Source organism: Trypanosoma brucei, chromosome 1, assembly GCF_000002445.2.
Source record: "Trypanosoma brucei brucei TREU927 chromosome 1, complete sequence".
Taxonomy (NCBI): domain Eukaryota; phylum Euglenozoa; class Kinetoplastea; order Trypanosomatida; family Trypanosomatidae; genus Trypanosoma; species Trypanosoma brucei.
Genome location: NC_008409.1, coordinates 991,755 through 1,016,888, shown reverse-complemented (window position 1 = coordinate 1,016,888; position 25,134 = coordinate 991,755). Strand labels below are relative to the sequence as shown.

General features: G+C 45.0%; 20 protein-coding genes and 1 pseudogene across 20 annotated transcripts, besides 27 other annotated features; 1 reads left to right on the top strand and 20 right to left on the bottom strand.

The window, feature by feature from the left end:
• Positions 1 to 26: 26 nt before the first annotated feature.
• On the bottom strand, positions 27 to 206 carry TB927.1.5090 (annotated as a pseudogene).
• Positions 27 to 206: a sequence feature.
• Positions 207 to 527: 321 nt separating this feature from the next.
• Positions 528 to 533: a repeat region (inverted telomeric repeat hexamer CCCTAA).
• A 181-nt stretch (positions 534 to 714) lies between these two features.
• Positions 715 to 1,494, bottom strand: TB927.1.5080 (expression site-associated gene (ESAG) protein; expression site-associated gene 9 (ESAG9); the record flags this gene model as incomplete). Its single annotated transcript, XM_001219198.1, has 1 exon — positions 715 to 1,494. One exon carries the CDS (start codon positions 1,492 to 1,494, stop codon positions 715 to 717), a length of 780 nt encoding a protein of 259 aa, XP_001219199.1.
• Positions 772 to 777: a sequence feature (GPI-Anchor Signal predicted for Tb927.1.5080 by DGPI v2.04 with cleavage site probability 2.3220003 near 240).
• Positions 1,428 to 1,494: a sequence feature (Signal peptide predicted for Tb927.1.5080 by SignalP 2.0 HMM (Signal peptide probabilty 0.993, signal anchor probability 0.001) with cleavage site probability 0.241 between residues 23 and 24).
• Positions 1,495 to 2,409: 915 nt separating this feature from the next.
• Positions 2,410 to 2,544, bottom strand: TB927.1.5070 (hypothetical protein, unlikely; the record flags this gene model as incomplete). Its single annotated transcript, XM_024642691.1, has 1 exon — positions 2,410 to 2,544. One exon carries the CDS (start codon positions 2,542 to 2,544, stop codon positions 2,410 to 2,412), a length of 135 nt encoding a protein of 44 aa, XP_024498415.1.
• Positions 2,545 to 2,586: 42 nt separating this feature from the next.
• Positions 2,587 to 3,624, bottom strand: TB927.1.5060 (variant surface glycoprotein (VSG)-related, putative; the record flags this gene model as incomplete). Its single annotated transcript, XM_001219196.1, has 1 exon — positions 2,587 to 3,624. One exon carries the CDS (start codon positions 3,622 to 3,624, stop codon positions 2,587 to 2,589), a length of 1,038 nt encoding a protein of 345 aa, XP_001219197.1.
• Positions 2,641 to 2,646: a sequence feature (GPI-Anchor Signal predicted for Tb927.1.5060 by DGPI v2.04 with cleavage site probability 2.4940002 near 327).
• Positions 3,564 to 3,624: a sequence feature (Signal peptide predicted for Tb927.1.5060 by SignalP 2.0 HMM (Signal peptide probabilty 0.938, signal anchor probability 0.042) with cleavage site probability 0.466 between residues 21 and 22).
• An 893-nt stretch (positions 3,625 to 4,517) lies between these two features.
• TB927.1.5050 (hypothetical protein, unlikely) lies at positions 4,518 to 4,727 on the bottom strand (the record flags this gene model as incomplete). The annotated part of the gene is made up of 1 exon (XM_001219195.1): positions 4,518 to 4,727. One exon carries the CDS (start codon positions 4,725 to 4,727, stop codon positions 4,518 to 4,520), a length of 210 nt encoding a protein of 69 aa, XP_001219196.1.
• TB927.1.5040 (hypothetical protein, unlikely) lies at positions 6,374 to 6,607 on the bottom strand (the record flags this gene model as incomplete). The annotated part of the gene is made up of 1 exon (XM_001219194.1): positions 6,374 to 6,607. One exon carries the CDS (start codon positions 6,605 to 6,607, stop codon positions 6,374 to 6,376), a length of 234 nt encoding a protein of 77 aa, XP_001219195.1.
• Positions 6,503 to 6,571: a sequence feature (1 probable transmembrane helix predicted for Tb927.1.5040 by TMHMM2.0 at aa 13-35).
• Positions 6,523 to 6,607: a sequence feature (Signal peptide predicted for Tb927.1.5040 by SignalP 2.0 HMM (Signal peptide probabilty 0.701, signal anchor probability 0.040) with cleavage site probability 0.365 between residues 29 and 30).
• Positions 6,843 to 6,848: a repeat region (telomeric repeat hexamer TTAGGG).
• Positions 6,849 to 6,877: 29 nt separating this feature from the next.
• On the bottom strand, positions 6,878 to 9,085 carry TB927.1.5030 (leucine-rich repeat protein (LRRP), putative; the record flags this gene model as incomplete). The annotated part of the gene is made up of 1 exon (XM_001219193.1): positions 6,878 to 9,085. The coding sequence occupies one exon, from the start codon at positions 9,083 to 9,085 to the stop codon at positions 6,878 to 6,880; it is 2,208 nt and encodes a 735-aa protein (XP_001219194.1).
• A 211-nt stretch (positions 9,086 to 9,296) lies between these two features.
• Positions 9,297 to 9,302: a repeat region (inverted telomeric repeat hexamer CCCTAA).
• A 168-nt stretch (positions 9,303 to 9,470) lies between these two features.
• TB927.1.5020 (hypothetical protein, unlikely) lies at positions 9,471 to 9,629 on the bottom strand (the record flags this gene model as incomplete). The annotated part of the gene is made up of 1 exon (XM_001219192.1): positions 9,471 to 9,629. The coding sequence occupies one exon, from the start codon at positions 9,627 to 9,629 to the stop codon at positions 9,471 to 9,473; it is 159 nt and encodes a 52-aa protein (XP_001219193.1).
• A 684-nt stretch (positions 9,630 to 10,313) lies between these two features.
• On the bottom strand, positions 10,314 to 10,511 carry TB927.1.5010 (hypothetical protein, unlikely; the record flags this gene model as incomplete). Its single annotated transcript, XM_001219191.1, has 1 exon — positions 10,314 to 10,511. One exon carries the CDS (start codon positions 10,509 to 10,511, stop codon positions 10,314 to 10,316), a length of 198 nt encoding a protein of 65 aa, XP_001219192.1.
• Positions 10,448 to 10,511: a sequence feature (Signal peptide predicted for Tb927.1.5010 by SignalP 2.0 HMM (Signal peptide probabilty 0.641, signal anchor probability 0.007) with cleavage site probability 0.468 between residues 22 and 23).
• Positions 10,512 to 11,765: 1,254 nt separating this feature from the next.
• On the bottom strand, positions 11,766 to 12,581 carry TB927.1.5000 (hypothetical protein, conserved; the record flags this gene model as incomplete). The annotated part of the gene is made up of 1 exon (XM_001219190.1): positions 11,766 to 12,581. One exon carries the CDS (start codon positions 12,579 to 12,581, stop codon positions 11,766 to 11,768), a length of 816 nt encoding a protein of 271 aa, XP_001219191.1.
• A 1,407-nt stretch (positions 12,582 to 13,988) lies between these two features.
• TB927.1.4990 (hypothetical protein, unlikely) lies at positions 13,989 to 14,132 on the bottom strand (the record flags this gene model as incomplete). The annotated part of the gene is made up of 1 exon (XM_001219189.1): positions 13,989 to 14,132. The coding sequence occupies one exon, from the start codon at positions 14,130 to 14,132 to the stop codon at positions 13,989 to 13,991; it is 144 nt and encodes a 47-aa protein (XP_001219190.1).
• Positions 14,133 to 14,484: 352 nt separating this feature from the next.
• Positions 14,485 to 14,592, bottom strand: TB927.1.4980 (hypothetical protein, unlikely; the record flags this gene model as incomplete). Its single annotated transcript, XM_024642690.1, has 1 exon — positions 14,485 to 14,592. The coding sequence occupies one exon, from the start codon at positions 14,590 to 14,592 to the stop codon at positions 14,485 to 14,487; it is 108 nt and encodes a 35-aa protein (XP_024498414.1).
• Positions 14,506 to 14,574: a sequence feature (1 probable transmembrane helix predicted for Tb927.1.4980 by TMHMM2.0 at aa 7-29).
• A 238-nt stretch (positions 14,593 to 14,830) lies between the features above and the next one.
• On the bottom strand, positions 14,831 to 15,307 carry TB927.1.4970 (hypothetical protein; the record flags this gene model as incomplete). The annotated part of the gene is made up of 1 exon (XM_001219187.1): positions 14,831 to 15,307. The coding sequence occupies one exon, from the start codon at positions 15,305 to 15,307 to the stop codon at positions 14,831 to 14,833; it is 477 nt and encodes a 158-aa protein (XP_001219188.1).
• Positions 15,308 to 15,363: 56 nt separating this feature from the next.
• TB927.1.4960 (hypothetical protein, unlikely) lies at positions 15,364 to 15,588 on the bottom strand (the record flags this gene model as incomplete). The annotated part of the gene is made up of 1 exon (XM_001219186.1): positions 15,364 to 15,588. One exon carries the CDS (start codon positions 15,586 to 15,588, stop codon positions 15,364 to 15,366), a length of 225 nt encoding a protein of 74 aa, XP_001219187.1.
• Positions 15,373 to 15,441: a sequence feature (2 probable transmembrane helices predicted for Tb927.1.4960 by TMHMM2.0 at aa 13-35 and 50-72).
• Positions 15,418 to 15,423: a sequence feature (GPI-Anchor Signal predicted for Tb927.1.4960 by DGPI v2.04 with cleavage site probability 0.72 near 56).
• Positions 15,462 to 15,588: a sequence feature (Signal peptide predicted for Tb927.1.4960 by SignalP 2.0 HMM (Signal peptide probabilty 0.838, signal anchor probability 0.107) with cleavage site probability 0.366 between residues 43 and 44).
• Positions 15,484 to 15,552: a sequence feature (2 probable transmembrane helices predicted for Tb927.1.4960 by TMHMM2.0 at aa 13-35 and 50-72).
• Positions 16,112 to 16,117: a repeat region (telomeric repeat hexamer TTAGGG).
• Positions 16,118 to 16,980: 863 nt separating this feature from the next.
• Positions 16,981 to 16,986: a repeat region (inverted telomeric repeat hexamer CCCTAA).
• Positions 16,987 to 17,037: 51 nt separating this feature from the next.
• Positions 17,038 to 17,289, bottom strand: TB927.1.4950 (hypothetical protein, unlikely; the record flags this gene model as incomplete). Its single annotated transcript, XM_001219185.1, has 1 exon — positions 17,038 to 17,289. One exon carries the CDS (start codon positions 17,287 to 17,289, stop codon positions 17,038 to 17,040), a length of 252 nt encoding a protein of 83 aa, XP_001219186.1.
• Positions 17,044 to 17,112: a sequence feature (2 probable transmembrane helices predicted for Tb927.1.4950 by TMHMM2.0 at aa 31-53 and 60-82).
• Positions 17,131 to 17,199: a sequence feature (2 probable transmembrane helices predicted for Tb927.1.4950 by TMHMM2.0 at aa 31-53 and 60-82).
• Positions 17,290 to 17,750: 461 nt separating the features above from the next.
• TB927.1.4940 (hypothetical protein, unlikely) lies at positions 17,751 to 17,948 on the bottom strand (the record flags this gene model as incomplete). The annotated part of the gene is made up of 1 exon (XM_001219184.1): positions 17,751 to 17,948. The coding sequence occupies one exon, from the start codon at positions 17,946 to 17,948 to the stop codon at positions 17,751 to 17,753; it is 198 nt and encodes a 65-aa protein (XP_001219185.1).
• Positions 17,780 to 17,948: a sequence feature (Signal anchor predicted for Tb927.1.4940 by SignalP 2.0 HMM (Signal peptide probabilty 0.033, signal anchor probability 0.645) with cleavage site probability 0.012 between residues 57 and 58).
• Positions 17,781 to 17,849: a sequence feature (1 probable transmembrane helix predicted for Tb927.1.4940 by TMHMM2.0 at aa 34-56).
• A 705-nt stretch (positions 17,949 to 18,653) lies between the features above and the next one.
• On the top strand, positions 18,654 to 19,007 carry TB927.1.4930 (hypothetical protein, unlikely; the record flags this gene model as incomplete). The annotated part of the gene is made up of 1 exon (XM_001219183.1): positions 18,654 to 19,007. The coding sequence occupies one exon, from the start codon at positions 18,654 to 18,656 to the stop codon at positions 19,005 to 19,007; it is 354 nt and encodes a 117-aa protein (XP_001219184.1).
• Positions 19,008 to 19,254: 247 nt separating this feature from the next.
• Positions 19,255 to 19,260: a repeat region (telomeric repeat hexamer TTAGGG).
• Positions 19,261 to 19,629: 369 nt separating this feature from the next.
• On the bottom strand, positions 19,630 to 20,217 carry TB927.1.4920 (hypothetical protein; the record flags this gene model as incomplete). The annotated part of the gene is made up of 1 exon (XM_001219182.1): positions 19,630 to 20,217. One exon carries the CDS (start codon positions 20,215 to 20,217, stop codon positions 19,630 to 19,632), a length of 588 nt encoding a protein of 195 aa, XP_001219183.1.
• Positions 20,218 to 21,121: 904 nt separating this feature from the next.
• On the bottom strand, positions 21,122 to 22,096 carry TB927.1.4910 (expression site-associated gene (ESAG) protein; expression site-associated gene 1 (ESAG1); the record flags this gene model as incomplete). The annotated part of the gene is made up of 1 exon (XM_001219181.1): positions 21,122 to 22,096. One exon carries the CDS (start codon positions 22,094 to 22,096, stop codon positions 21,122 to 21,124), a length of 975 nt encoding a protein of 324 aa, XP_001219182.1.
• Positions 22,039 to 22,096: a sequence feature (Signal peptide predicted for Tb927.1.4910 by SignalP 2.0 HMM (Signal peptide probabilty 0.925, signal anchor probability 0.003) with cleavage site probability 0.652 between residues 20 and 21).
• A 130-nt stretch (positions 22,097 to 22,226) lies between these two features.
• On the bottom strand, positions 22,227 to 23,345 carry TB927.1.4900 (expression site-associated gene 11 (ESAG11) protein, putative; the record flags this gene model as incomplete). The annotated part of the gene is made up of 1 exon (XM_001219180.1): positions 22,227 to 23,345. One exon carries the CDS (start codon positions 23,343 to 23,345, stop codon positions 22,227 to 22,229), a length of 1,119 nt encoding a protein of 372 aa, XP_001219181.1.
• Positions 23,276 to 23,345: a sequence feature (Signal peptide predicted for Tb927.1.4900 by SignalP 2.0 HMM (Signal peptide probabilty 1.000, signal anchor probability 0.000) with cleavage site probability 0.484 between residues 24 and 25).
• Positions 23,346 to 23,520: 175 nt separating this feature from the next.
• Positions 23,521 to 24,885, bottom strand: TB927.1.4890 (expression site-associated gene 2 (ESAG2) protein, putative; the record flags this gene model as incomplete). Its single annotated transcript, XM_001219179.1, has 1 exon — positions 23,521 to 24,885. One exon carries the CDS (start codon positions 24,883 to 24,885, stop codon positions 23,521 to 23,523), a length of 1,365 nt encoding a protein of 454 aa, XP_001219180.1.
• Positions 23,590 to 23,595: a sequence feature (GPI-Anchor Signal predicted for Tb927.1.4890 by DGPI v2.04 with cleavage site probability 0.15599999 near 431).
• Positions 24,825 to 24,885: a sequence feature (Signal peptide predicted for Tb927.1.4890 by SignalP 2.0 HMM (Signal peptide probabilty 0.963, signal anchor probability 0.007) with cleavage site probability 0.655 between residues 21 and 22).
• Positions 24,886 to 25,134: the final 249 nt, after the last annotated feature.

Sequence of the window (25,134 nt, the reverse complement as noted above, 5' to 3'; positions counted from 1 at the left end):
CGAGGGAAAATATCTGAAAGTATCTGTCAGATGGTAGAATTAGTGCTTTTCACATTATCAATGCTACCCGTGTCGAACAGCAGCGAAGTGAAACTCCTGTGGACTTCGTTGAAACGAAAGTAAAGTGAAGTGATATTGGACATCATTTCAGCAAGTACTGAAGGCGGTTGTCCAGCAGCAAAAGGTGCGATGAGGGGATCAAATATGATTAACAAGGTGGTCTCTAAATTCCCCACAATTAAAATTTACGATTTCATCCAGCTTGCCCTCACGACTGCCATCAGCATCCTCGCAATAAGGTTAACTTTTGATATGCAGCAACGTCCATTACACTTTTGAAAAGTTCATCAACCACAAACTTCCCAATAGTATTGAACCTGAGTTTTACCCGATTAGTTTAATCGAACCCGTCTACTGCTTATTCCCTTGCGATTGTGTCATTTTCGCTGTATGAGATTACGAACTTTAACTTGGTTCCCTCCCTTTCAGGACATTCACTCCACTCTTGCACGTTACTCATGATTACATTAGGGTTATTCACGCCTGTTGTCACACTGTCCTTTCAAAAATTATGTCGTTATCACGCTTCACACGTGTTTCTCTCGTAAACGAAGCTGTGATTTAGTTACTGACTCTCCGTCCAGCCCCTGTGTCACGCATCGCCCGCCTTACTGGGCATTTGCACACTTATGCACGGACTTGTAGCAACGGGTTTCAAAGGCATATGAAGCTGAACGCTGCGGCGACCACTACTGCACATCTTTTTTGCGCCGCGCTTCTCCTCTCATGGGCACTGTTTTGTGCTGGGTCCTGCGCATCCAAATCATCTGTCGTGACTCCCGCCATATGGCTATGCCCTCGCGGCGAAGCTGCGCCCCGCATCGACATCTGCAAGGCGTGCCGGCTATCAGGCCCTGGTGTTTGCTCCTCTGAAACCTTTTTCCCCTCTTTCCCACCATCTCTGCCGTTGTATTTCGCGCCTTCTAGTCCCTCTGCAGTTCCTAATCTCTGCCCTTCTTGACCCACTTTCTGTTCGCTGTAGTCAGTCGCCGCGTTTGCCGCCGGCTCGGAGATTCGGGAGCTGAGAGATGGCTGTTCAATCTTGTCACTCCTGCCACCAATTGCAACACCACTTAGTTGCACGGTCACTTTGTTAGAGGTTTCCTCAGTACCAGGAGCCGATTGACTAGCTCCACTCTCTACGATTGGACTCGATGCAGCACCCTCCTGCATTTTGTGTACTTGGGCATCGTCACCGGTCACATCTGGTTTCTGGCTTTTAAGAACTGGGGAAACTGGAGTCTGCCGCGTGCTTACAGTCTTTGGATCGACTGCTCCCGTACTCCAAGGCCGGCACCGTCCGCCCCCACTGGAGGAGTCCCAGTATCCATCGCATCTCTGCTCGGCGACCGAAGTGCCCACTGAAGCTTTCGATTCACCGCTTGATGCAATCACTATTAGTGTCGAAAATAAGATTGTTGTAAGCCCGAGCATTTCCTTCCTCCGGGGGTTGAGCCAAACAAATGGTACAAAACACTAAAAATAAACAAAAAGTAGACCAATGTACATGCATTTGTCTATTCATGCTATATGGTAATCAATTATAATTTTATTTTGGTATCGGAGTAAACACATGTAAATTAATTTATCACATGTCATTCCAGTTATTCCATGCCATGAAGAAGCCTCTCAAACGCCACGAGTACCCCTTCCATAGCTTTCAGTACACGCTCACCTCATTTTCGTTAGGCATTATTTACGCACGTCAGTGTATTCAAGTCTCTCTTCTACCCATAGTTCCCTTGAATGCTCCTCAGCTTCCTCGCGCGATTCCCAACTTTCCATATACCTCGAACTCCAGGGTTACACAAATAAAAATCAACTTAGATAATATGTCTTTTGGTGGCTTCACTCTCCTACCAATTAAATGAAAAAACACACATCTAGTTCTTTCAATTTTTTTTTAAATTGAGACTTGATCGAAGTTCGTGAATCCTTTTGTTCGCGCTTCCTTCACCACTTGCAGGCGGTTTCATCGCCACACCAACACGCTTGGGCTTGACCGTAGTTTCAGTGGTTTCCTGTATACATAACTATCTATTTGCTCTCCATTCTTAAATGCTGCAACTAAGCTTCCAAAGAGAGGTCACACTGTTTCTGTTTCTTATGTTTGAATGGGCCCAATTGCAAGCCTCGTAAGATTCACTTCCTGTGTACATGTAACGCGGTTCTTTTAATATATTTTGTCTTTCCAGATTCCATAATTCCACAACAACGATATTAAAATCTGTATTCGCTTAACCTCAAAAGTCATAAAGCTTATTCCCTATTTGTTTACGTTTCACTCCCTGTTGCTTTTACTCTTCCCAAATTTTGTTGTTACTAATAAGTGTGAACGGATTATTTTCTTTATTGAGCATTGAAATTATCCAGTTTGAGAAACTTTTTAAATGGGCGTAAAAAAGAAAAATTATTCCTCCATTCCCTCCACCCTGTCTCCTGGTCCCTGCAACGGTAGCTACTTTTTACTTCCTCTACCGACATGAATTTTCCAAAAAAAAACGTGATGGTGGATTGTGAGCCAATTTATACAAACAACCAAAATAAAAATATCCATAGAAATTGTAAAATAATTTTGGACGAACTCTTTTGTTCTTCTGGTGGTCTTGCCGTAGTGGCATCTTTCTCAGTACTGGTAGTTGTTTGCGCATTTGGGTTTCCATCTTTTTGTGATCCTTCTAACCCCTTAGCTGGTGAGTTCTCCCCTGTGCTTGGCTTTGTATTTGACTTTGGCTTTTTTTCCATGCTTGGTTGCCCGTCCGTACTTGGTTTTGTGTTTCCACCTGCACTTTCATCCTTGTTCATTTTCTCAACTTCTTTCACCAGACCTTCAAGCTCATTAAGCCATTCAATACCACTCGTGTTGTCCCCATCAGATTCCTTTGGATACATTACACAAATGCCGTCGTTGTCTGATTTTGCCCCACTGCACGTCTGCAATCCATTGCTTGTGTTACCCCCATAAGTATAAAACGTGCCTTCACGTGCGCTTGTACGAATATCTTTACGCTCCTTTAGCCGCTCTTTGAGTTGCTTTTTCATCTCTTGAAATTCACTCTCGGCTAACAGACCTTCTCCATGTTCCCTTGTACATTCACTTTTCAAACTGGTCCATGTGTTTCTGTGGGCTCCTGCATTATTCCATCCGCCGCGGCTATTTTTTTTGGTGTTTCCCTCATAACAAAGTCCCCCGGGTGGCGATTGCTGGTCCGTTCCTTCGCACAAGCAAACAAGATCTTTCATGAGAGCTTCTCCCCCTTTAGTTTGATGGTTTCCACTATCTTGGCCACAATCCAGTTCTCTATAATATCCCCAATTCATTTTTCCCACATCTCCAATTCGCGTTCCAAACAATATGTCTTTGACTTTTTTTTGTAGAGGTAACACATCTACTCCAGGCTTTCCCTTCATTCGCTCCAGTAGCTCATTTATTTGTTCTGTCAACCTAACAAATCCGCACAACGTTTGGAACTCCTTCGTATTAAGTATAACCTGCTCCGCGCTAGACACATATGTCATTACTAAAGTCACGCCCACAATTAATTCCACTGATTTCTTCCACATTTTTGTTCCACTTTATGTAATTAAACTCCTTTCTTAAAAAGTAGTTACGAAGATAAGTCGCCATTTTCTCGCTTCGTTCGTGTAAAAATTATAAACAGAGCACGCTTAGAAACATTTCCGCTGGGAGGGTTCTTTTCCCATTCTGGATATTTGGAAGTTAAGAAAAACTTAGGACTACTCATCGATCTCGCACCTGCTGGGTTGTGGGATGTGCGTAATCAATACATCGCACCGCACAGCCCGTACAAACTTGTTGGCAGCAAAGGCGTAAAGGCTAGAACCCGTTCCAATCGTACCAACTTTGGAAACCACACCGCCAGTTTTTTGGAAGTTGTCAGTCTCTCGTCGCGGTGACGAGTTTAGTGGAATTCAGTTCGAAACTCCTACGCCCTTTTCCGTTGGGCGAAGGTGGAGGCATGTCAACACTTGATACACTCTCAGCCCTTGAGGCGTTATGTTTCCTTCGCATGAAGAAAGCACCGGCTTATGTTGGCAGCTCCTCAACTGCAAGTAAAAGTTAAGGTGTTATTTTGTTTTTTCTATAGCAATGAGGGCTTAACAAGCGCAGACTCAATACTTCAATACCGAAGCTCCGTGACGATTTTGTTGGACTCTGATATTTGGTAACGAGGTACGTGTTCTACATTTTTCTTGAGGTGGTTGATCACGCCACTCACCAATGCGTGTTAATGCTTGTACTGAGGGCATTGGGCTCCCCCTTCATCAACAGTAACTGTTGCATCAGTTGGTAGTATTTCACTTTCCTCTGTCACTTACCATCATGGCTCTGTACTTGCGGTGTTTCCCTTCGGTTGATTTTTGATAGTGTCGAGCTTTTGCTTTCAAAGTCAACGCCTCTCCTCGTACATCCACGAAATTGCAATACGTTCACTTTACAGAATCCGCTGCTGCATTTCTTCCATCCGTTGGGACAGTTGGATTAGTTCTTGTTTTGACATTTTGTGTTCCATTATTTTTATTAAGTTCATACTGTCTTTTGACGACGTGAATGCCTGCAGATAGCGCTTCACTGCAACGGTTATAACCCTTGACTTATTGCAGGGCCTTTTTTCATCCCCGAACAGATGCCGCAGAACGCGCATTTCAGTATTAAGTTGTTTGCACGAGCACTGAAGTTGCGCCCGCCTTTGTACTGATGCTGGATTGTTGCTGTCCGGTTTTAATTGATGCGCACCGCCCACTTGGTTGCTCTGTGGGCATTTGCATCCGTATACACTACAGAGTACTGTCCCTTCGTGTGTAACAAAGAGCCCTTGTTCTCTTGCGATGTTAGCGCACAATTTCCTCGCCTTGTTACTTCTGTGATGTTCATAGCTCCACACCCTCTATTTCAGGGGTGAATCCTTTCTTGCTTGAGCATGTTGTGCTTCTGTCAGCCATAAAACGTCAGAACACCTGTTGTGTCCGCCGCAGAACTTTGTACTGTTCAAATACAAGAATACAGACGGTTCTCCTCGTCTATACCTTTTTTCTGTGTTTGTTTCCTTTACCACACACACACACAGAAACTTTTGTGGCGTTTAGCGATGAGGTGTGTAAGCTATATCTTATTTCCGTTGGATCTACTCAATATTTCGCCTGCACAAGGTTTCAGAAGTTTAGTAAACGTTTCACTCATTATTTAAAGATCCACAGAACATTTTGGCATATATGATCGACCATCGTAGGGGGTGGAATGATTTCGTTGGGATGTAGCTTCCTCTCTCATGGTGTGAACATGGCGGATAAATGTACCATCACTATTCCATTAAGCCAAAAATGAATGGTGTTATCCCTCATCCCGCGCATCAGACGCCCTTCAGAGATGTTAGAATATTTTCCCAAACACGACACAAGGTACGTTGTGAAGTCATTACCCGAAGGCAAGCAGGGAAAGCAATTGCTCACATGATGCATAGGAACCCTGGTATCTCCCCGTTAATTCCCATCCACTGATATGGATGGTAGTGTTGCACGCACAACATCCCAGAATTTAAACAATTCACCTCAACCACATGTGTGAAAACACAACCCTTCGAAGGATTTAACGTCCGCACATCGAGTGGAAAAAAACACCGACAAAACAAAACAAAAACACTTCAGGTGAGTAAAGATCGACCGTACAGACTCTTGCGTGCCCACAAACTATGCGGCTTTTGCAGCTCACATTAGTTGTTAGTAAACTCAAATTCCAGTCTTCCACTACAAGATGGCACAGCGAATGATGCCGCTCAAAGCCTCTTGCTTTTTAAGGCAGTGGCAGCCAAACCTCAACAGTCACCGTATAGCAACGCGCATATGTCCCAAAAAAGAAATCACAGGTGTCTAAGCAACTACTAAAATGGTGATACCCACCTCCAAAGAAGCAAAATTGCTTTTATGGTTCCTACGAAATCAGTCCTTGGTGTTTCAGGATTACTTTACGGAAAGCAACAGCACCCAACACAAGCACGGATCCACACGCACAAGCAAACAAACACGGTGAATCCCCCAGTACAGTGGGCTAGCTGCTGGATTCACAGTTTGATCCTAATAAAACAAAAGGAAAACTAAGCAAAGAACAAGATGTGTAAGACATCAAAGCAGGTGATAAGAGGGATATCGACAGTTCTCACACAAAATGTGGAGCCCTTCACCACACGGGGCCTGCCGAAACGGTACCGTATTTTTTAGGAAGGCCCACTCGCATAGATAAAGAAAAAAAACAAAGTATAGTGTCTTAGTATTTCCAGGCAAGTTTGGGCGCACCCTAACCGTCTGCAGCATATAAGCCACAGTTGTAAGGTTGAAAATTCAACAAGCATCTCGGATATTGCCTGGATTTTATTTGGCAGACGCCAAGTGAGGAAAAAGAAAAAGAAGGGGAAAGAAGGAACACGAGTACATCATGAGGGATGGTAACCGCCCCACCAGGAAGAACGGCACCAAAGTGAAAACGCCAGAAAAAAAGAAGTTTGACACCAGCCGACTGCTCCATCAACATATACACGTCCACTGGCACCGCAGAGATACGCCCAGCTCATACCTATGCTTTTGTAAAAAGGGGCGTTTACAAAGTCAACTGCACAACACTCCAATGATCTTTTGACATAATAAGTGAATATAAATTTAGCAACTAATGCTGGGGAAGTGGAGAAAGGGGAGATGCAGCTTGTACCAAGAGTAACACGGGAACAGGGACGCAGAGCGCCGATATGAACTGCAGAACCCCGAGTCAGCCCTAAGAAAGCACTCACTAAATTCGTACAAGTGTTTACATTTGTTTAACTACAATACCGCGTTTTTCTAACTCTTCTGCGACTCCGCGGCTAAAGTCTGCTCTACACAAATATACAAGGTACAAACGCGGAAGGCTCACTAATTCATCGATGCCTCTCCTGATATGTTTGCTTTTCTGAAGGTTTAGTTCCTCAAGTGATGAAATCCGTGAAAGAGGACTTACATCTGTTAGGTTAGCGCACGACGAAATATTAAGCGTGACGAGGCTTCTACACGTACTTAATCCTTGGAGAGAGTCATCGGTTATGGAAGTGCCACTCAAGTCCAGCAGGTGAAGAACTGGTAATTGGCCGAGGGCATCCACACCATCCTTTAAGTTTCTGCATCCCGTAAATCTCAACTCCTCCAGTGTGGTTATGCTTGTCAGATGGGCAATATCAGTGAGCCCCCAGCACGACGAGAGGTCCAACCTCACCAAATTGCCACCACGACGGATGGACCAACGAGAAAAACTCAGGTCAGCCATCCCACACCGTCCCAACATTCGACTAACCACGCCCCCTCCGTAAGTGACATCACCAAGGCAGTGATCAGTAATGACTGTATTTTTTAAATCCAGGATGCGTAACTGTGGCAGTCGGCGGAGGGAACCTGCACCCCACTTCAAGTTTCCACAACAACCGAGGTCTACTTCCTCCAGTGTTTTGACACTTGAAAGGGGACTTACATCCGTGAGGTTGGCACATAAAGAAAGATTGAGCCACACCAAACTCTTGCACATTTGCAATCCATGAAGGCACTCATCTGTTACGGGAGTGCTACTCATGTTTAGCAATCGAAGTTTCGGGAGCCTTCCAAGCGCATTTATGCCTTCGATGTGACGCGCTAATGGATAGGAACCCTTCCGCATACGCACCGCTGTCTGCACTGAAGAATCCAATGATGCTACACCCCAGCATGAAGAAAGATCAAGTTCCACGAGACTTTCGATGCTGCTGATATTGTAGAGAAAACCGGATTGAAGAGGGGTGTTACTCATATTCAGTATATGAAGATTCACTAAATTTCCAAGTTTATCCACTCCTTCGGTAATACTCGTGCAACCCTTAAGATTCAACTCTTCTAGTGTTACAATATCTGATATCGGGCTTATATCTTTCACACCGCCACAGAACGAGAGGTCAAGCCTTCTCAGAAGCTTACTTTCACTAATATTCCAAAGGGATTCGTTGCTAATCGATGTGCCGCTCAAATCCAGCACTCGTAGCAACGGCAAGCAGGCAAGAACGTCCCCAGTATGCTTCAAGTTTTTACGCCACTGAACATCCAAATCCCCTAGCGATTCAAGGTTGGAAAGCCAAGCCACGCCCGATAACCCTTCGCAGGATGAAACGTAAAGCTCAGTCAGTCCCGTGCACTTGCTTAGACTGTAAACAACACGATAAGTGAGGTGCACACCCCTAAGGTCTAACCTAAATAAGTGGCTAAGTCTGTAAAGGGCACCCACTTCCTTAAGATTTTCACAGTGACTAAGGTTCAACTCCTCCAAACTGGCAATCTGAGTAAGGGGGCTAACATCTCGCAGCCGCTTGCAGGAGCTGAGGCCAAGTTGCTGCAGGGTTTTGCAGGCGCTTATAGCGTGGAGGCATTTATCATTGACCAATGTCTCACTCAAATCCAGCGCCCTCAACCGCGGCAACCTCGCTACAGCCTCCAGACACTTGAAGTTCAACGCTCCTCGAAGGGTAAGGCTTTCCAATGTATCTACTTCCCCCACATGAAAGAAATCAGTGAGTGTCATGTTACTGTTGCGCAGCCAAAGGGTTCTCAACGAAGGGAGCTCCCGCAGCGCTTTATAATGGCTCACTTCACCATCAACGTCCACGCGCAACTCTGAAAGAAACGAATGCCCCGACAACATACCCAGGTCGCATGAGCCCGAACATTCGATAAAATGCAGTTTGTTAAGTGATGCATAATTTCCTATGAACTCCAAATCACCACGTTCAAGCACTATACCCCTCAGTACAAGTTCATATGTGCTGAATACCTCACCCGTATGGGGAAAGCCAGCAGGTAAAGGATGGACTTCCACCTTCGTATCGTATCCTCGACAGTTTAACACAGTCAACAATTCGGTAAGCTCTTCCGTATCAATGGGTACCATGCCATGGAAGTTAAGTCCATCCACAGTCTTACCACCACGAAGCAGAACAGGTATCTTGCCGACCACACCACCCATCCCTGTCTTTGTTCTTTTTATTTCACTGAAGGTAAATGCTACCCTATATGGAAATAAATGCTCCACCAAAAGGGGTTACAATATTAAATAAATAAAGGGAAAGAGATACGGAGCAAGTGAGTCTTCGTACGCGCAATAGCGTGGAAATGCACACCGGTGGTGACACTGATTAACAGAGGAGGGAGACACAATCCTTCGCTGCCGTGGAACTTTAGGGACTAAATGCTCCGGAACCTGGCAGCCAACCATAGAAGCCAGCAGCGCACCAGCGGCGACTGGCCCCGGCGAGAAAAAAAAACGGGATGCTCCTCCACTTTTGTGGGGAGGAAAAATCAGTAAAACGGGACTACAAAAGCATATCAGAATCGCATAACAACACGCATTTTCAATTGCGCAACACAGAGCCCTTCAATAGTCGTGGAAACTTACGGTCAAATGAAGATACGGGAAGAAGAACCCCACCAATACAACACAACTTTGTCGTTCCTTTAAGTCCCTTGCGAAGTGGCTGAAGACACTGCCACCTCCGATTCGGTTCATCCATTCCTGGAAGGCGTTACATACGCTGGCCGTAAGAAGCATGGGGCTAGTCAAGTAAACGCGCCATCAAATAGTGTTTTCCCGGTGCGTGTAAGAAACACTGTCTTTGTTAACATCGAAACGGGGTGGTCGGCATCAGATGATGGCAACTTCCACACCTGTACAGAGACAGTGACCAAGCGGCAGAGCACTAGATACCTCACTAGAGAATTAACACATAAAGGAATTACACACACACACCCAACAAAGCAACCAATTAATCTGGGTTAGTTGAGAAACAGCCCTTCCCAGAAGAGCATGCGCCACCTTTCCCTGAGCGTACGACGACTCTAATTAGCGCACAGCAAATTAAACCAACGATTCTAGCTGTTAAAATTGACACACGCCAGTGTCGCACATAATGTACACCATTAAGGGGAAATAAAAATCACATCCTCTCATTCTGATCAACTCCCAGTGACAGAAAAAGTTGAACTAAACATGGCTCCTAACTCAATGTAACGGTGCTGTTCCTCCCCGCTGATCGCGCGAGGGCGAGAATCACATCTCAGCCATTAGAGCAAATGAACTTTGCACAGAGCCCATTGTGGGAAAATCATTACGGCTGTCTGATGACCAAAGGGATGGGGAAAGTTCGGGATGCTTCAATTCCCAACAATTTCAGTTCCTTTCTCAATAATCACACACCTCAGTTAACTCCCCTTCTTTGAGCTGGGTGCTGTGACCCACTGCTTCCGCTCCGGCTCAAACGAAATGAACACTCCTGTTCTACTTCCCGGCCCACCGGTTGGCGTTTGCGCTCTATAGGATAACTCGGCACACCGACAGATGTATGCATACAACACAACTGCACCCATACCCGCCCCGTTAACGTGCTGGTGCACATCCCTTAGCGAACTGTGACCTCACTTCTTGGCCACACAACCATAGCACCATAAGCCAAAACAAGGCAAACAGCTCGAGAAGCCTCTGGTGTTGGGATACGAAAGTATTCGGACAAAAATAAAAAAAATAATGCTACACTACCAAATGAAGTAGAGTAGTGTGTCTGCTGCCATTGTCTCGATGTATTCTCGACAAGGCACTGCTTTACTGCATTCGACTGTGCTTGACGTATTCGATACGTCCCAGGAAGTCAATCGAAGACCCTCATTCTTCAAAATGTAAACTCCCTGAACCTCTGGATGACAACAGGGACACAATTTTCAGCACAAGCTCGTGTCCGGTGTCCGAGTTATGCACGTTTATAACCCAAGCACTGAGACACTGATTGGCAAATTGTGTCAACGGCGATTCCACTAAAAATGTGTCGGCATATGCCTAGCCAGACATGCAACTGGTAGCTCGGTGGTGACACGAGAGTAAACTAAGGTACAAAAAAAGGTGGTTGTGGCTTTCACAAACTATCGAAAAGGGAGAGGAAACAAATGGATGAAATAGGGTTTGAAACGAAGGAGGTGACGACAGTGGAAACCGTGTTTCTATCTCTGTTACGAAACATGTAAACAAATTTTCTTTTGAATGGGGCGGGAAACAGTGCTATGACTTCCAAATAATGCAAAGTATGACAAGGTCCTTCCTTCAATTTTTACTCCTACTCGCTAACCAACCGAACTGTGCGCTCTCCTCGCTTCGCAAAATGGGGGTGATGTGATCACCTTCCTTTACCTACGCCACGCACGCCGGCAATCGGCTCACTCACATACACATATATGTATGCACGCACATGTATTTATTTGCATTGATACCGCTGACTAAGCCCTCCGCAATAGTGATTTGTTTAGTTCGATCAAGTGTTCTCTTTTCTCTTTTTGCTATATCTTATCTTAAAGCTGAATTTTCAGTCTTCAATAGCAGAGACTCCAACTACCGTGGCACTGCTGTCTGCATAGAAATATTTAACCCCGAACACACACACTTTTTTCTTAGTACGTGAAACCGTCCGTCTTGCAAGAAAATGACACCACAAATATATACATATATGCTACCCCCACTAAGTGAGCAACATGTCTGACATCGCAGGCACTGAGGAGAAACCGCTTCGCTTACATGTTGCGTTGCATGACAAATAGGACACAGATAAATACAGTCATATACAGTGTTACTCCGTAGAAGGCACAGCCTCTGCATCACAAACTAGTTACCGCAGCCGAGGAACAAACCGGCGCACATAAAAAAGAACAACAAGAAGCACAAATAATTTCCAAATACGCCGATACCACTCGTCACGGTGACCACCAACCCCCCCAAGTAATCTCGCCAGCGGACCCGAACCACTGATGGCCCTCGGTGTGTCTTCAACAATCTCCTCAAATTCAGCTTGCGTTGATGCGTCTTGCATTTCCTCTTGATTTCTCCAGCTCAAGTTGTCTGAAGTCGTTGAAGCATCACACATTGTCGAATATCTCATGGGAGTGCCTTCTTCACTGGAAGTATTCATCACTCGCTTACCTTTTAGTGAATAACGGCCCCACAAGGTCTTGTCAGATGCCTTGAAGAGTGAACCAATATCAGCGTGATCTTCAAGTTCCTGATGTTCAACGCGAAGGCGTTGGGCATTTTCTTCCGCTACCACAAGTGTCGTGCGCACGCGCAAGTCCTCTTCAGCATCCGCTTCGGAATTGGCCTCCGTCACGAGAGCCTTCAAAATTGGTTTCGCATTGTGACGCCTACGGTTTCGATTACGACCACCTCTTTTACCACGGCCGAAATCTCCTTCACCCGCTTCACCGTTGTCATTTGAATCGCCACCGGTGCCGTAATTTTGACGCAAATGATGGGGCACTTCCTCGTGATTGGTGTGGTTTCCCTCTACAGCATCCAACCCATTGCCGGCGTTCATATCATTGTGTTGTGGTTGCACTTCCGTGACCTCGTCGGCAAACATGACGTGGCGCGTCGGGCTAAACGCTCCTTTGGCCACTGGTGTCTCTACTTTTCCCTCTTCAGTTGTCATGTTATGCTTTCACTTGCCTCTCTAGTAAATGAGTTACTAAAAAGGGGAAAAAGGGTGGAAATTTTCGCTGAAAAAAGGTATCGAAAGAAACAAGTGTACGGTGGAAACACCAGCGACAAAAATATTGCAAAACACATGGAGCGCCGTTGTTGGTCATGATCGAAGAGCACACAGTTCACTTGGTCTACTTGTACCGCAGACTACCGTAAACACAAAAATATATACGTACCTGGCATCACCTACGTTAAGAAGGCATATACATTGTGCCGACTGCTAAATGCGAATACGAGGTTTAAAAAAGGCCTCTTTACCTCCCATTAACCTTCCAACAAAGAAAGAACGCATACTAATTGAAATAGACAGGAGAAAAAAAGTAGCACAAAAGCACTCAACAGTACAACAAGGTTACACAAAGTTCAAATGACGCGTATGACTGCAAGATAATCCTTGAGTGCATTGTATGACAGTTTCCTTTACACATGTTGTATGTGGCTATTCCCATCCCTCCCGTGAACCTCAACCTTACCCCTGCTAATACTAAATCATTGAAAGACAACTGTACGACACCTTCAAGATAGTTATTGGTGCAGTGCTAAACCCCGTGTTGGACAGGTATGCCGTGCGCGGAAAAAGAGGAAATCATAAAAATGTTTACTTGGTGAAAATGGTACACAACAGTCATTCCGCGAAGCTGTTTGAAATCACAAAAACATTTTTATAATTTTAAGAAGAGCTCATATTTTTTCTCTTACTCATTACGGCACACAATTCTAAAGTGCTGTGACGAAGTAGAAATATATATATACAAAACCAAAAAAGGGGTGTTCAGCACTTCATTTGTTGTTCCAAACTGTAAAAATAACAAAACCTACTGTTGAAAATACCGCGCAATCATGACTTAACCCATAATTATTAAAAAAATAAAGCGAATTTAAAAAACCGTCAAAGCACACTGCTCTTGTAACAAGCTGCAAACCGAAGTAACCCACAAAACAGCATTAGTGTAGATTCGCAGCCTTTGTTTTATAACCAGAAAACAACGGAGTTCTGAACGTTTGAGACGTCACAGGTATAATTGCACTTCCAAGGCAGTACCTGTGCATACACATCACCCGACCACGTAACAAAGTAAACAACAACAGAACGGGAGTCGTATCACCTTTCGCCAAACAAAAAAGGATATAATATGGAATCAAATTACTCTTTGAGAGGGTAGAGCGTGTAGTAACGACAAGGAACAAATTCGCATACGCCCTTTTGCTTATTTTTGAAGTGAATTAGACGTTCAACTCTCCAGATAAGTTAACTAACAACGTTAGCATGACAGAAACAATTGGGCTCACATGAGCAGTCCAGCAGTGGGAAGCAAGAGAGAAGGACATATAACAACCTACTCTTGCAGAGTACCTAACCTCTTGTTTCGTCGTTACATCCCACAATTCCATCCCCCATTTTCTCACCTACGCCAGCACTCGTGTTCCCACACTGACGGGCACTCTTGACATGCATCCACCTTGATCTGTAGTTTCCAAAAAAGAAATCACTCTCCATGAAGTAAACGTCATCCAACCCGCGCAGATCACTTAATGTTTTCGGCTTCGAAAATGGAACGCCGCACTCCGGCTATTTCAGTGAAACCTCTTCTTGCGTCAGCAAATCGCGGTGGTTCTACTGTTGGTGCTCGGTTTGAGCAGTCATGGTGATCACTGACGTACCCATAACTGTGGAGTGTGTCCAGAAACAGATTTGATAAAGAGGCATTGATACATTTCACGCAGACACTGAATGTGGAAAAAAAACGAGTTTCTGACCTGACTGCGCACACAAGCAACTAGCCAACCTCCAGAACTAACAGTGAATAAATCCAGTACTTATGCGAAACACAGCGCGCCGCACCGGTTTGTCACCTGGACGCCTCCATTCCTCCCCACAAGGGCCAGAGGCACACAACACCAATTGCAAATCGTATGAGGTTGCTCCCAAATAAATGGGTGGAGGCACTCTGGCCCATAGACGCCACACACGGACTGCCCGACGAATATCTAGTTCGAAACTACACCGACTTTTTGGAGGAAAATGGGGACCAATGGAATTCCCACGGACGCAGAACACTGTTCTGCAAGCTCCGAATACGGCAACACGCGGCACAAAGACCAGCCGCGTCGTGCTTGCATACCCTTAATTCCTTTGTATAGCCTTACGCGAATCGCAACAGACCCTCGATAGCACCACTCGCGCCGAGATGCCACTTAAACTTGAACGTGTTCCACAGAGCTGGCTGGCGGCGGAAATTGTGTGGGATTGCCCCCGCGAAGCTTGATGGCGAAGAGACGAAAGCACCAACTCATCCGACCAACGCGATTCCTTCGTTCCTCAAGAGCCACCTCGATGATTGAAAATGGTTCAACGTAACAAGAGGGCGCGAACACTTTCGAGTGCCCAGCCACTGGACATACGGTAGACTCTGAAGCTTTATGAGGAGTGCACACCCGTTCCTCAAATAGAAGGATTGCTCCGGAGGATAAAAATGAGGAGGCGCGATCACCCGGAAGAAAGTAAGCAGCGGGCCGCACGCACGTTAAAGCTCGGTCTGCCATCCCGTGGAAAATCGAGGCCGGAACTACCTGAGTGTATGAAACAGTTCGCCGAGGAATTCTACGCGGCTCGGTGTGGAAGCAAAGAAACAAAAAATTAAAAAACGGGTATGGAGGGGCATGGATGCGCATCGACAAGCGCCGTGACCGGCGATGGGGGCTACGCGCCCGAGGAATGGGGGATGAGTTTACCGCGAAAACACAAACAAGCGCTGCGAAAACAGAATAATGGAGCCGAAAGCCCCACCTGTAGGGACCGGCTGAAGATGCAACTGAAACCTCCCTCGAAGAGATGGACTGACTGAAAAAAAAAAAAAGGTCGCACAACCCAAGAAAAGAGCAAAGGGACGGCCTTCATATACCACAGCTGACACCGCTGAAGCTGTTGGCGGCAGCGGGGACACTGTTGCCATGAGACGGCGATCGCCGCTCGGCACTAAATACTCCGAAAACTTGAACCGATGCGATGAAGCGGAACGCGTGTGCGTTTGTTTAAGAAAAAAGGGAAAAGAAGTACGTGCTCTAGCCAGCAACCTGGGGCACTGCTATTGAATAGTTTAAATGGCGTCAGGGTGTTCAGTCACGGGTGCGAACAAGAAATTAATGTGCGTGGACACGCTCTAAAACAAAAAGAAAGGAGGTAAAGCACTGACCGTCACGAATACAGACATTTCCATTCGGCAAGAAGTGAACTTGGGCGGCTCAGTGCGATTGAAGTGAACAGCCTGGAGGGAAGACATGAACCGACCCTCCCGTATGTGTGCGATTGGCTTTGCGGCCTTTCGCCGGCCTCGGATTTCTCTTCCCCGGAAATGAGCTCGGGTCGCATACCATATAGCGGGAAATCGGGCCGGCTGCTGACGAGAACGAAGCTATCGTTGGTTTTGAAAACCTTTAATACTATTGACGTTGCAGACGTCCATCTCAGACGATCGCCCCTAAAATGAAACTAGGGGACGTAAAGACTCCGGTTGGTGCGGAGGGTATGAACTTGAATTGGATTATTGACACTCTTCCTTTAGGTCAAGACGACCCTGTAGAAGTCGGCTTGATCTTCGCAGTTGGGAAAGTGGCCGTCGGGAGCGTATGTGCAAAGTTCACTTACGGCCGCACGCGCTGTGCATTGTGAAATGGCGACATTCGACGACACGTTCTATCACAATCGCTGAGTTGGGGTTTAAGGGCGCTTCATGTTAAGTAATTGGTGCGAATTCGCCTTTGGGGGCACTAACTCGTAACGCCTCTGAGGACTTTGTGCGGTAGTGGAACTTGGGCGCTGCGACCTGATGCTTTAGAAGGTAGCTTTCTTAGTTCGTGGACTGATTCAGGAGCGGGTGTTCGTTGGTGAGGTGGGAACACTTCAATAGTTTGAAATTGATTTCTCCTCTTAATCGTTTTCGGCTAATGGTATTTGAGTACCCGCTGAATGAATCGCGTGTTATCGGGCCCCATAGGATGTCAGTCTTTGAACTAAATAAAGCATTCGGAGATAGATAGAAGCGCTCAAAGGGATGTACATCGGCAGTTCTTAACATATTTTAGGTAGAATACACTAACTTGGGACTATATGGTCACAAAGGAAAACTGGATGCGAAGGGTGACGACGCTTGACTTATCCGACCAAGCGAAACTCCGAGGATTTCAAAAGGCTGCGAAAGCTCGACTCCACTTTATCTTTGCGAATGCAAACAACTGAGGACCTCCAATGCAAGTGAGTATACAGTTCGGGTAGACATAATGATTTCCCCCCGAAAAGCGGAAATATAAAGGGGCACTTAGCAAAAAAAAAAAGTAGAGGCTAAAAATTAGGGAAGACTAACGGTAACACGTCGTCTGCAATTTACTTGTACCCAACGGTGCTTCTAAGGTATGATGCCCCAACCGTAACCACCAAAGAAAAGGAATAGAAGGTAAAGGCATGGAAGGATAACAAAGAGCTGGCCGAGGAACTTGAGGATAATAAGAATGGTATGTGGCATGGCAATTAAAAAAAAAAACATATCGCTAAATGCATGAGTAATTATATCAACGCGCGTTTCGTCATCACGATAGGGAGAAGGATGTTGAAGAAGCGACATAGAGGAGCAGCGCAAACGGAAATGAATGAAAGTCATTGATAGTGACAGGAGGAAGTCGCAGTCCCAGTTGCGGGAGCGTACTCACTCATTTTTTTTTAAGGCGACGAAGTATTAGTTGCCGTTCCGTGAATAAGGATTGAGCAAACAAAGCACTAACTTGCGATTGAGTAGCGGCAGTATCTATTCTTTGTTTCAACAATATTTTAAAACTAGGGTAATTTAAAATACACTGACGTCTCTGTACCTTACTTTCTCTGTTATAAAAGACATTGCTAGGCACACCTGGTGTTTTGTGTTTCTGTAAACTTTGCTTACACCGCAACGTTGAATGTGGTTTCTTTTCTGTTTGTATTCATCATCATGCATATTCATCCTAGTCGACATGTTGATAACTCACTTGTATTTTTCTTGTCTGCAATGAAGCAGTTTTTTCTTAATACTTGGATATTTTACCTAAGGATAGTCGCCAGAACGCCACATATGAAAAGGGCGGAGTGTCACACAAATTTGTACCAGAAGCACTTCGAATACACAAGTATGAACATCAAGAAGAGGATAAGAATTGGGGAGAGGATGGGAAGTGTAGCGCCGTGGGCGTGTAGGTGCGTGACTTGACGCAAAAAAGAAAAAGAAACACCAGATGTTTTGACAGAATTTTTGTCGGAAGCCGTGGCAATGCATACCGCCACATGCATATGTTTAGCCTATGGCCATGTATGTTTTCAGTGAAATTTGGTCATCGCAGTTCGTTTTCTAAATATCCTTGCTTGTTGCCACGGTGTCGCGGTCTGTGCCATGGCAACTTGTGTCTGAAGTGATAACGGTGACGATTGTTGCCGCTATTCTTAGAAAAAGAGAATGTTGTAAAATGGGGTGCTATTAAGTTGTGTAATAATATTGTTATTCCCTGACGATACTGGCGGTTTCATCATGATGCTACGATCCGGTATCTTCCACACAGATGGGAAGGTGAACGCCGTCGGTTCTCTGCAGTTCAAAGTGTTATTTATTTATCCTTCTGTGCATTCAAACGCACTTCTTTGGGCATCTGTGGTCTGTCGTCACCACTGTATAGAGGTGGCGTTAAGAAGGACGTTGGCCCGACAATTCTTTCGGATGCCAAAAGAAAGTTAAGAGGAACAAGTTTGGCTGGACGAAAGGGAGCTCAGACCGATTTCACGATCACACAGACTGGGATCGGCAAGTTTTTCCTACGGAAGAGGGGTATCCGTCCTCACAGAAGTGGGAATATGCTTTGCAAGTCACATCTCTGTCGCCGTGTTTTCCGAGTCCCGCTGCCATTATATATCTAGCAATCGCAATTTAATCACACTCAAACCAAACGTCAGTGTGAATGCTGATAAAGCCAATTTTTGCCACCACCGCCGTGCATTATTCGCATGCTATTTAAAAAATGGTTGGATAACACCCCAACGAATCAGACTGCGTGGGCTGAAGAAAGAGGTTCAGTCATACTCCCATTAGAAGCGGATGATGTGAAGGAGGCAGTGCTACTGTCTGTGGTGAGAATGAAAGCGGAAACGAGAACTCCTAAAACAGATAGACTGGTGCAACACTTCTGGAGCAAAGAACTGACAAATATCGGAAGTGGAATGAGGAAACTTGGTGATGCGAGAAAAGAGGGTGCGAAGATACGTAACGTGAAAAGTGCGATCCAACGAAACATCCTGAGGGGTGGAGGGGAGAAACATTTAAAACAATGGCTATGGAATCAGAAGGCTGGGAGCCGTTGAATGAGGCGTTTACACCGAGGTTACGGAGCATATCAGAAATGGTTGTCAAGAGGACAATACCGATAAAGGGACGGCTACATGATTCGCGGGAGGAGTTCCACAAAAGTTCTGGAAGCCCCAAGAGCAAGGTGGCCGCGAGTGGGGAACTGTAGGCGCAAGTTGCCTATAAGAAGGGACTGTTGTTAGTGTCAGGTAAGTTCCCCACAGGAACCGCAGTTGCAGGAAATAATATGCACGGAGAGGAAGTTTAGGGCCTCGGGAGGAAAGAAAGATAAAGCCTATTGAAGTTATAGGGCCAATGCGTGGATAACAGTGCAGTACCAAAAATGGTTGATAAAAGGGCATTATAATACCGATCTTCAAGGTAAACAAGCTTGCAACAAAGGTGGCACCGTTCCAGTCAATCGCCTCATCAGTGCCCTCTGCGAGTCAACAAAAGGAACAATTGCGAGGACACTAAAGAATCAACTGGGTCTTTTACTTTAGCCTTGATAGTCAGGGCTTCAAATGCTCAACAGCAGACGCTGTGGCACAGCTGTTTGGTTGAAATATGGTTGGAAAACAGGAAAAAAAGGCGGCACAGGCATTCGACCCAGTGGATCGTTTGTAAATCGCTGTGGCGCTAAGTCGCTGCAAAATATATCCCCACCCAGCGAGATGAATGGGACGGTTCCTGTACAGTTAAACCCCCAGAGTGAAAACAAACAAGATATTGTGAAACGCCATTTTCCGAACCTGCGGGGTGCCGCAACGATCCGTTCCCTGGATCAATGCTGCTCATAATCAGAAGGGGCCCCCTCAACCGAAAGGTAAACAAATCATCAGGAATGAGGAACAGCTTCTTTGCAAACAACCTAATCATCATAAGCGTAGACACGGGTCTAAAAAGCACCTGTAAAATGCCACAACAAGGAATCGGCTGCATCACGGGGTGGCCCATAAAACCATGTGATGATGTGTGTGTGCATGTGTGTAGGGAAGAAAGTGCACATGCCTTGGGGTCACGCATATTGGCACCTTCAAACTCTCTGCAAATAGCAAGAAGATAAAGGAAAACAAAAGATGTGGGGCCGCCGGATTCATTACTTCGGCCATGTGAAGAAGCAGCGAAGCACACAGAAAGGGCATCGGGGGATTCACAAAAGGGACCACCAAAGTTGCAGGTCGTCTCGTCCATCTGTCTCAAAGCGTCCCCGCCACGGGGAGCCATGTGAAACAAAGATCTGCTTTACCTGCACATTTCGCCTACGTTTTGCAATCGCGCCGCGGCTCAGTGGCTAACCTAACGATAAAAGCGCATCAATGGGAAAGGAAAGGAGCATGGAAAGCACCCCAAACAGGGAGCAAAGCACAGACAACGTACAGAGGGAACTACAGCCGCCATATATCTATGGTAAAATGTTTGAACAAAGGCAATCACTATGGGAACGCATGCCAAGATGTGTGTCAGGTAACATTCCAGGCGACCCTTCAACAATAAGAAGTTGTGCCATAGAATGAAGGTGAAAAAATAAGGAACTTTTAACGCCATCCATCGACGGCCTGTATGGTTGTTCAGCGGCCAACCGCCAACAGCGAACAAGCACGTAGTGCCCCCGCCGTTAACCGCTGCAGCCAAAGAACCGCTCACTCGCCGCACATGAACCACAAGTGTTCCGCATTCACCCGGTCGCTGCCTCTCAAGAGGCAACTCTGTCCCACCAACATAAACTAAAAAACATCACGCACACTGGGGGAAATATTAACGCCCTGGCCACCTAACCAACAAATAGCTAAGTCTTTGTGGGCAATCCAAGGTTGAGGCACGAAAAAAAAAAAGAGTTGAGATGGGTCTCTGGTTTTTATTACCACAACAAACAAAGCGCGGACCGGATGCACGAGTGCGTTAAAAGTACACTAGGGACTTTATTACCACGACAGAAATGAGACGAAATATTTTCTACGCCATGTAGAAACGCAATGCACGTACCCATTGTCGAAAATTCACCGCCGCTATTACTCCTCCAAGGCGAAAAAAAACTTCACGGGCGCACACCAGCACAAAACACACACACACGACACGTAAGTAGGCGCATACACACAATGTATTAAGAACATGCTCATAACCGTGTTCGTTAAAAAATGGAATCAATACCATCCCCGGTGTCAGTGAGATTGGGGTTGACTAGCAAAGAAGTGAAACTCCTGTGGACTTCGTTGAAACGAGAGTAAAGCGAAGTGATATTGGCCATCATTTCGGCAAGTACTGAAGACGATTGTCCAGCAGCAAAAGATGCGACGAGGGGATTAAAAATATTCTTTACTCTAAGTTCAAGCTGGAACATTTCGGCACTGTGTTGGCGCCACTTCAGCAAGCCGTGGGAACTATTTATCGCGCCATTCAAATACAGGTTATTGCGTGGTAAGTTGAGGCATTTGCTCACAGAACCACTCATCACGTTTATTTCAAGAAGCCCATTCTTATAATGTTTGAGGGCGCCCTCACTCACACCATGTGCCAGCAGACATGCGTTATCTCCACATGTAACGTCAAACTCTTTAACACCTCTAAACTCTTGATCTTTACATTCGTGCTTTCCACTTTCCACAGCTTTAACATCATCCCACACAGTCCTTGTGATCTCAGCAATAGCCGTATAATATTTATTCACTTTTATAAGGGCACCAGGTATTTCTTTCCTCACTGCCCTCACACTTTCATTAACCTCAGCAAATAATCCACCAGCCTTAGCTACAAGGTCTCCCATTGCATTTCCATGAGATATAAGCTTTTCCAACCTATTATTTTCCTCTACCATCGCAACACTAATAATACTCAAATATCTAACACTTTCACCTGCTCTTCCTTCCATATCATCCAATATACGAAATGCATTTGCATACACTTCCTCATTCACAAACAGCCTCCTCTCTCCCTCGCTGTACAATTTATTTAATGCATCCGAAAGGCAACTGAGATAACACACGGACTCACTTAAAGGTGCATCACCGTGATAATCTGTTATCAACGTACACCCATTGTCCTCCTTCCCATCAATACAAATTACAGAAAATAACAAAACAACCAATTCCGCTATCGTAACTTTCATTACCTACAATCACATGTGGCAAAAGATATAAAAGAGGAAAAACACATCCCCTCCATTACACAAAAAAGCAGTGGGTATCACAAACGCACAATACCAATAACAGAACCGTAGCATAAAATATAACATTGAATTACATAACCAAAACTGCTGCAAAAGCCATTAAACCCATTAGGGTATGTTGCTTCCTCATTGTAAATCCTTCTTCATCTATAACATCATCGTCATCGACACTTCCCTTGCGTTTCCTTCCATTCTCCTTGAAATATCTACGCACCATCGGACTCTGAGTTAACAATTTTTTTAGTTTATTTTCATGCTCAGAAAAGGAAGTAAGAGTTGGCTCTACATCACGGTACTGTTTTGTAATACTTTCATATCCGTCTCTGATTGAAGTGTAATTGCTGATAAGTTTGAGCACCATGTCACCAGACTTCAGGATAACGGCAGAACCTTGGCTATAGGTAACGAACCCTCCAGTGGTTCCCACTATAAAAGATCCAGCTCCTCCATTTGCAACCTCTTCCGTACCCATAATCCAGCAGTTCGGTGACGCGTTAACTGTTAATTCAACATCTTGGTTATTTGTGTATTTATCTAGCGTGGCAAGTATACCATAATCTGACATATCCTTTGTAACAGACATATTACACTCTTCTGGAGCCTCGGCCAACTCGTGTTTGCCATCACTTCCACTACCGCTCCCACTTCCACATCCATTTCCTGAAGAGGCAGTTTTCTCCTTCACCAAACAGCACCAATTGTTTCCACTTCCCTTTGTTTGCTCAAACAATACTACCAGATCCCTCAACACTTGTCCTATTGACAGTGATGCATTCACAACATGATAGGAAACTCTTACAATGTTTAAAAAACTAGTATCCATTACCTGCAGAGCCTTGTCTGTATTGTTCATTATCTTTTCCATTTCCGCATATGTTTTCTTTATACCTTCCATGTAACTTTCATTAACAACACCTATCTTCTCCAAACCCTGCACTATTGCCCTCCATGTCCTTCCCTTTACACCGTGCCGATGTCTCCACTCCCGAAACTTATCCACCATTTCTGTCGCATTCTTTTGTTTGTCCTGAGTCTTAGCACTCACGGCCCTCAAGGCATGACTGAGATTGCATAATGTTTCAGCTCCCTTGAGTGTCATGGCCTTACCGGAAGGCTGCCCCGTCACTGCCTTACTGACAGCACCCAATACTGCCAGACACGCTGCAAGAAAAAGTGATACCACCTTCATTACTTATCTAGAAACAAAACAAGTTTATATGGGATAATTTAAAACATTTACATCTCATGAGAAATTAACACATACATGAACATACATACATAAGCATATTATACCAAATAGACGCAGCAACAAAGAAGCGAAAAAACAAAAGAAAACATAATATAATAGGTAACGTAGAAGCAAACTAAAGCGTACAAATAAGAGATAAAACTAATAATGTAAAACCCCCAGTTGCAATATTCAAATGAGTAAGTCCATCATTATCTACCACTGTATTATCACCTTCACCATCACCCTTACCTCGGTTGCTTTTCCATAGCTCCGCATCACCTCCTAGCTTCACCTCAAGAAATATTTCCTCTGCCTCATGTTGGTATTCTTCCAACTCATGAAGATGACTGTCAGCCTCTTTGGCATATTCATCCATTTCTTGCAGTTGCTCAGTAGCGTTAGTAAGGTGATTGTACCATGGAATCCCACCATTTTCAAGTGTGTAACTGTAACTAACACATGTGAATCCAGCAGTATGACCCGTGCAGGTGTGATTTGTGTTGTTTTCAGTTTTCACATAACCGAAAATGCCCTTCACCTGATATTTATCCTGTTCCAAATTTACTAGTGAATCAAAGTGAGCTAGTGCACTCTTTAAGGTTTTCACATTCGATGCAATATTCTTGTATACACAAGCTTTGCTGATCACATTCCATGCTTCAGTATGGTTGTATATGACGTTTTGAGGCTCGCAAAGCTCCTCGCCACTCGCACAAAATTCAGCCATCATGGTCCAACTACCATTACTTGGCCTCCTTATCTCATCTTTACAAGGACAATTAAACCCATTATATATATGTGTATTAAAAACATCTCCCCTTTCCACTTTTTTTTCTATTACGCTCCCTGTTCCACCTATAGCCTCTCCCACACATAGGCAGAAAAAGTCATTAATTAGTGTCTTTCCAACAAACTTCTCTCCATAAGAACCGCAGCTCGTGCCCGCATTGTCGACATTATTGAACAGCAGTGATTTGTTTCCCCTCATGGCTTGCTCTAGAGTTTTATTCTCATTTCTTGCAACATCCACAGCGTCGCCATACACAGCTCTCAGCATATTATCTTCAGCAGAACGACTTGCATTTAAGGCTTTTGTCCTGTTCACCTCAATTTCCTCCTTCAGCGCTTTCGCCTTCTCAAACAGTTTCCTTATCTCCTGATATGCTGTCGTGCTGTTACCTGACTTGCTTGAACTGTTATTAACACCAGCACCCGCCGTTTGCTTGACCATTTCCTCCAACTTATTCATAATCTCTCCTTCCTTCTCGCGATTCTCAAAGGAAGGTTGTGGAGCTTCTGCCTGCGTAATTCTGTAAATCTTGCACAGTGTCTCGAACTCACCAGCGTTATGGTGCTTATAACTCTCATCAATATATTCTGTAATCTTGCTCCAGTCAATCAATTCTGTGCTCCATTTGAACGACCCCAAATCCCCCTGAAAGGAAGGAGATAAAACAATCGCAAACAACCCAACAGTAAACACTGTTTCACACCTCATTGTAATTTTGCCTATACATTCATCCGCCGAAAAGGAGGAAAAAACAAAAGCTTATAATTACAGTCATTACTGATATTGGCAGACACACTCAACAGACATATACAACCAAATATCGGATCTTGAAAGTGCCTGACACAAACCAATTACAGCAGCACCCAACACAACGTAACACACGTCGGAAACACGCAGTTACATGAATTCCCTTGCCTGAAGTTAGATATCAACGTTAGACTTCCTCACAACTGCGGT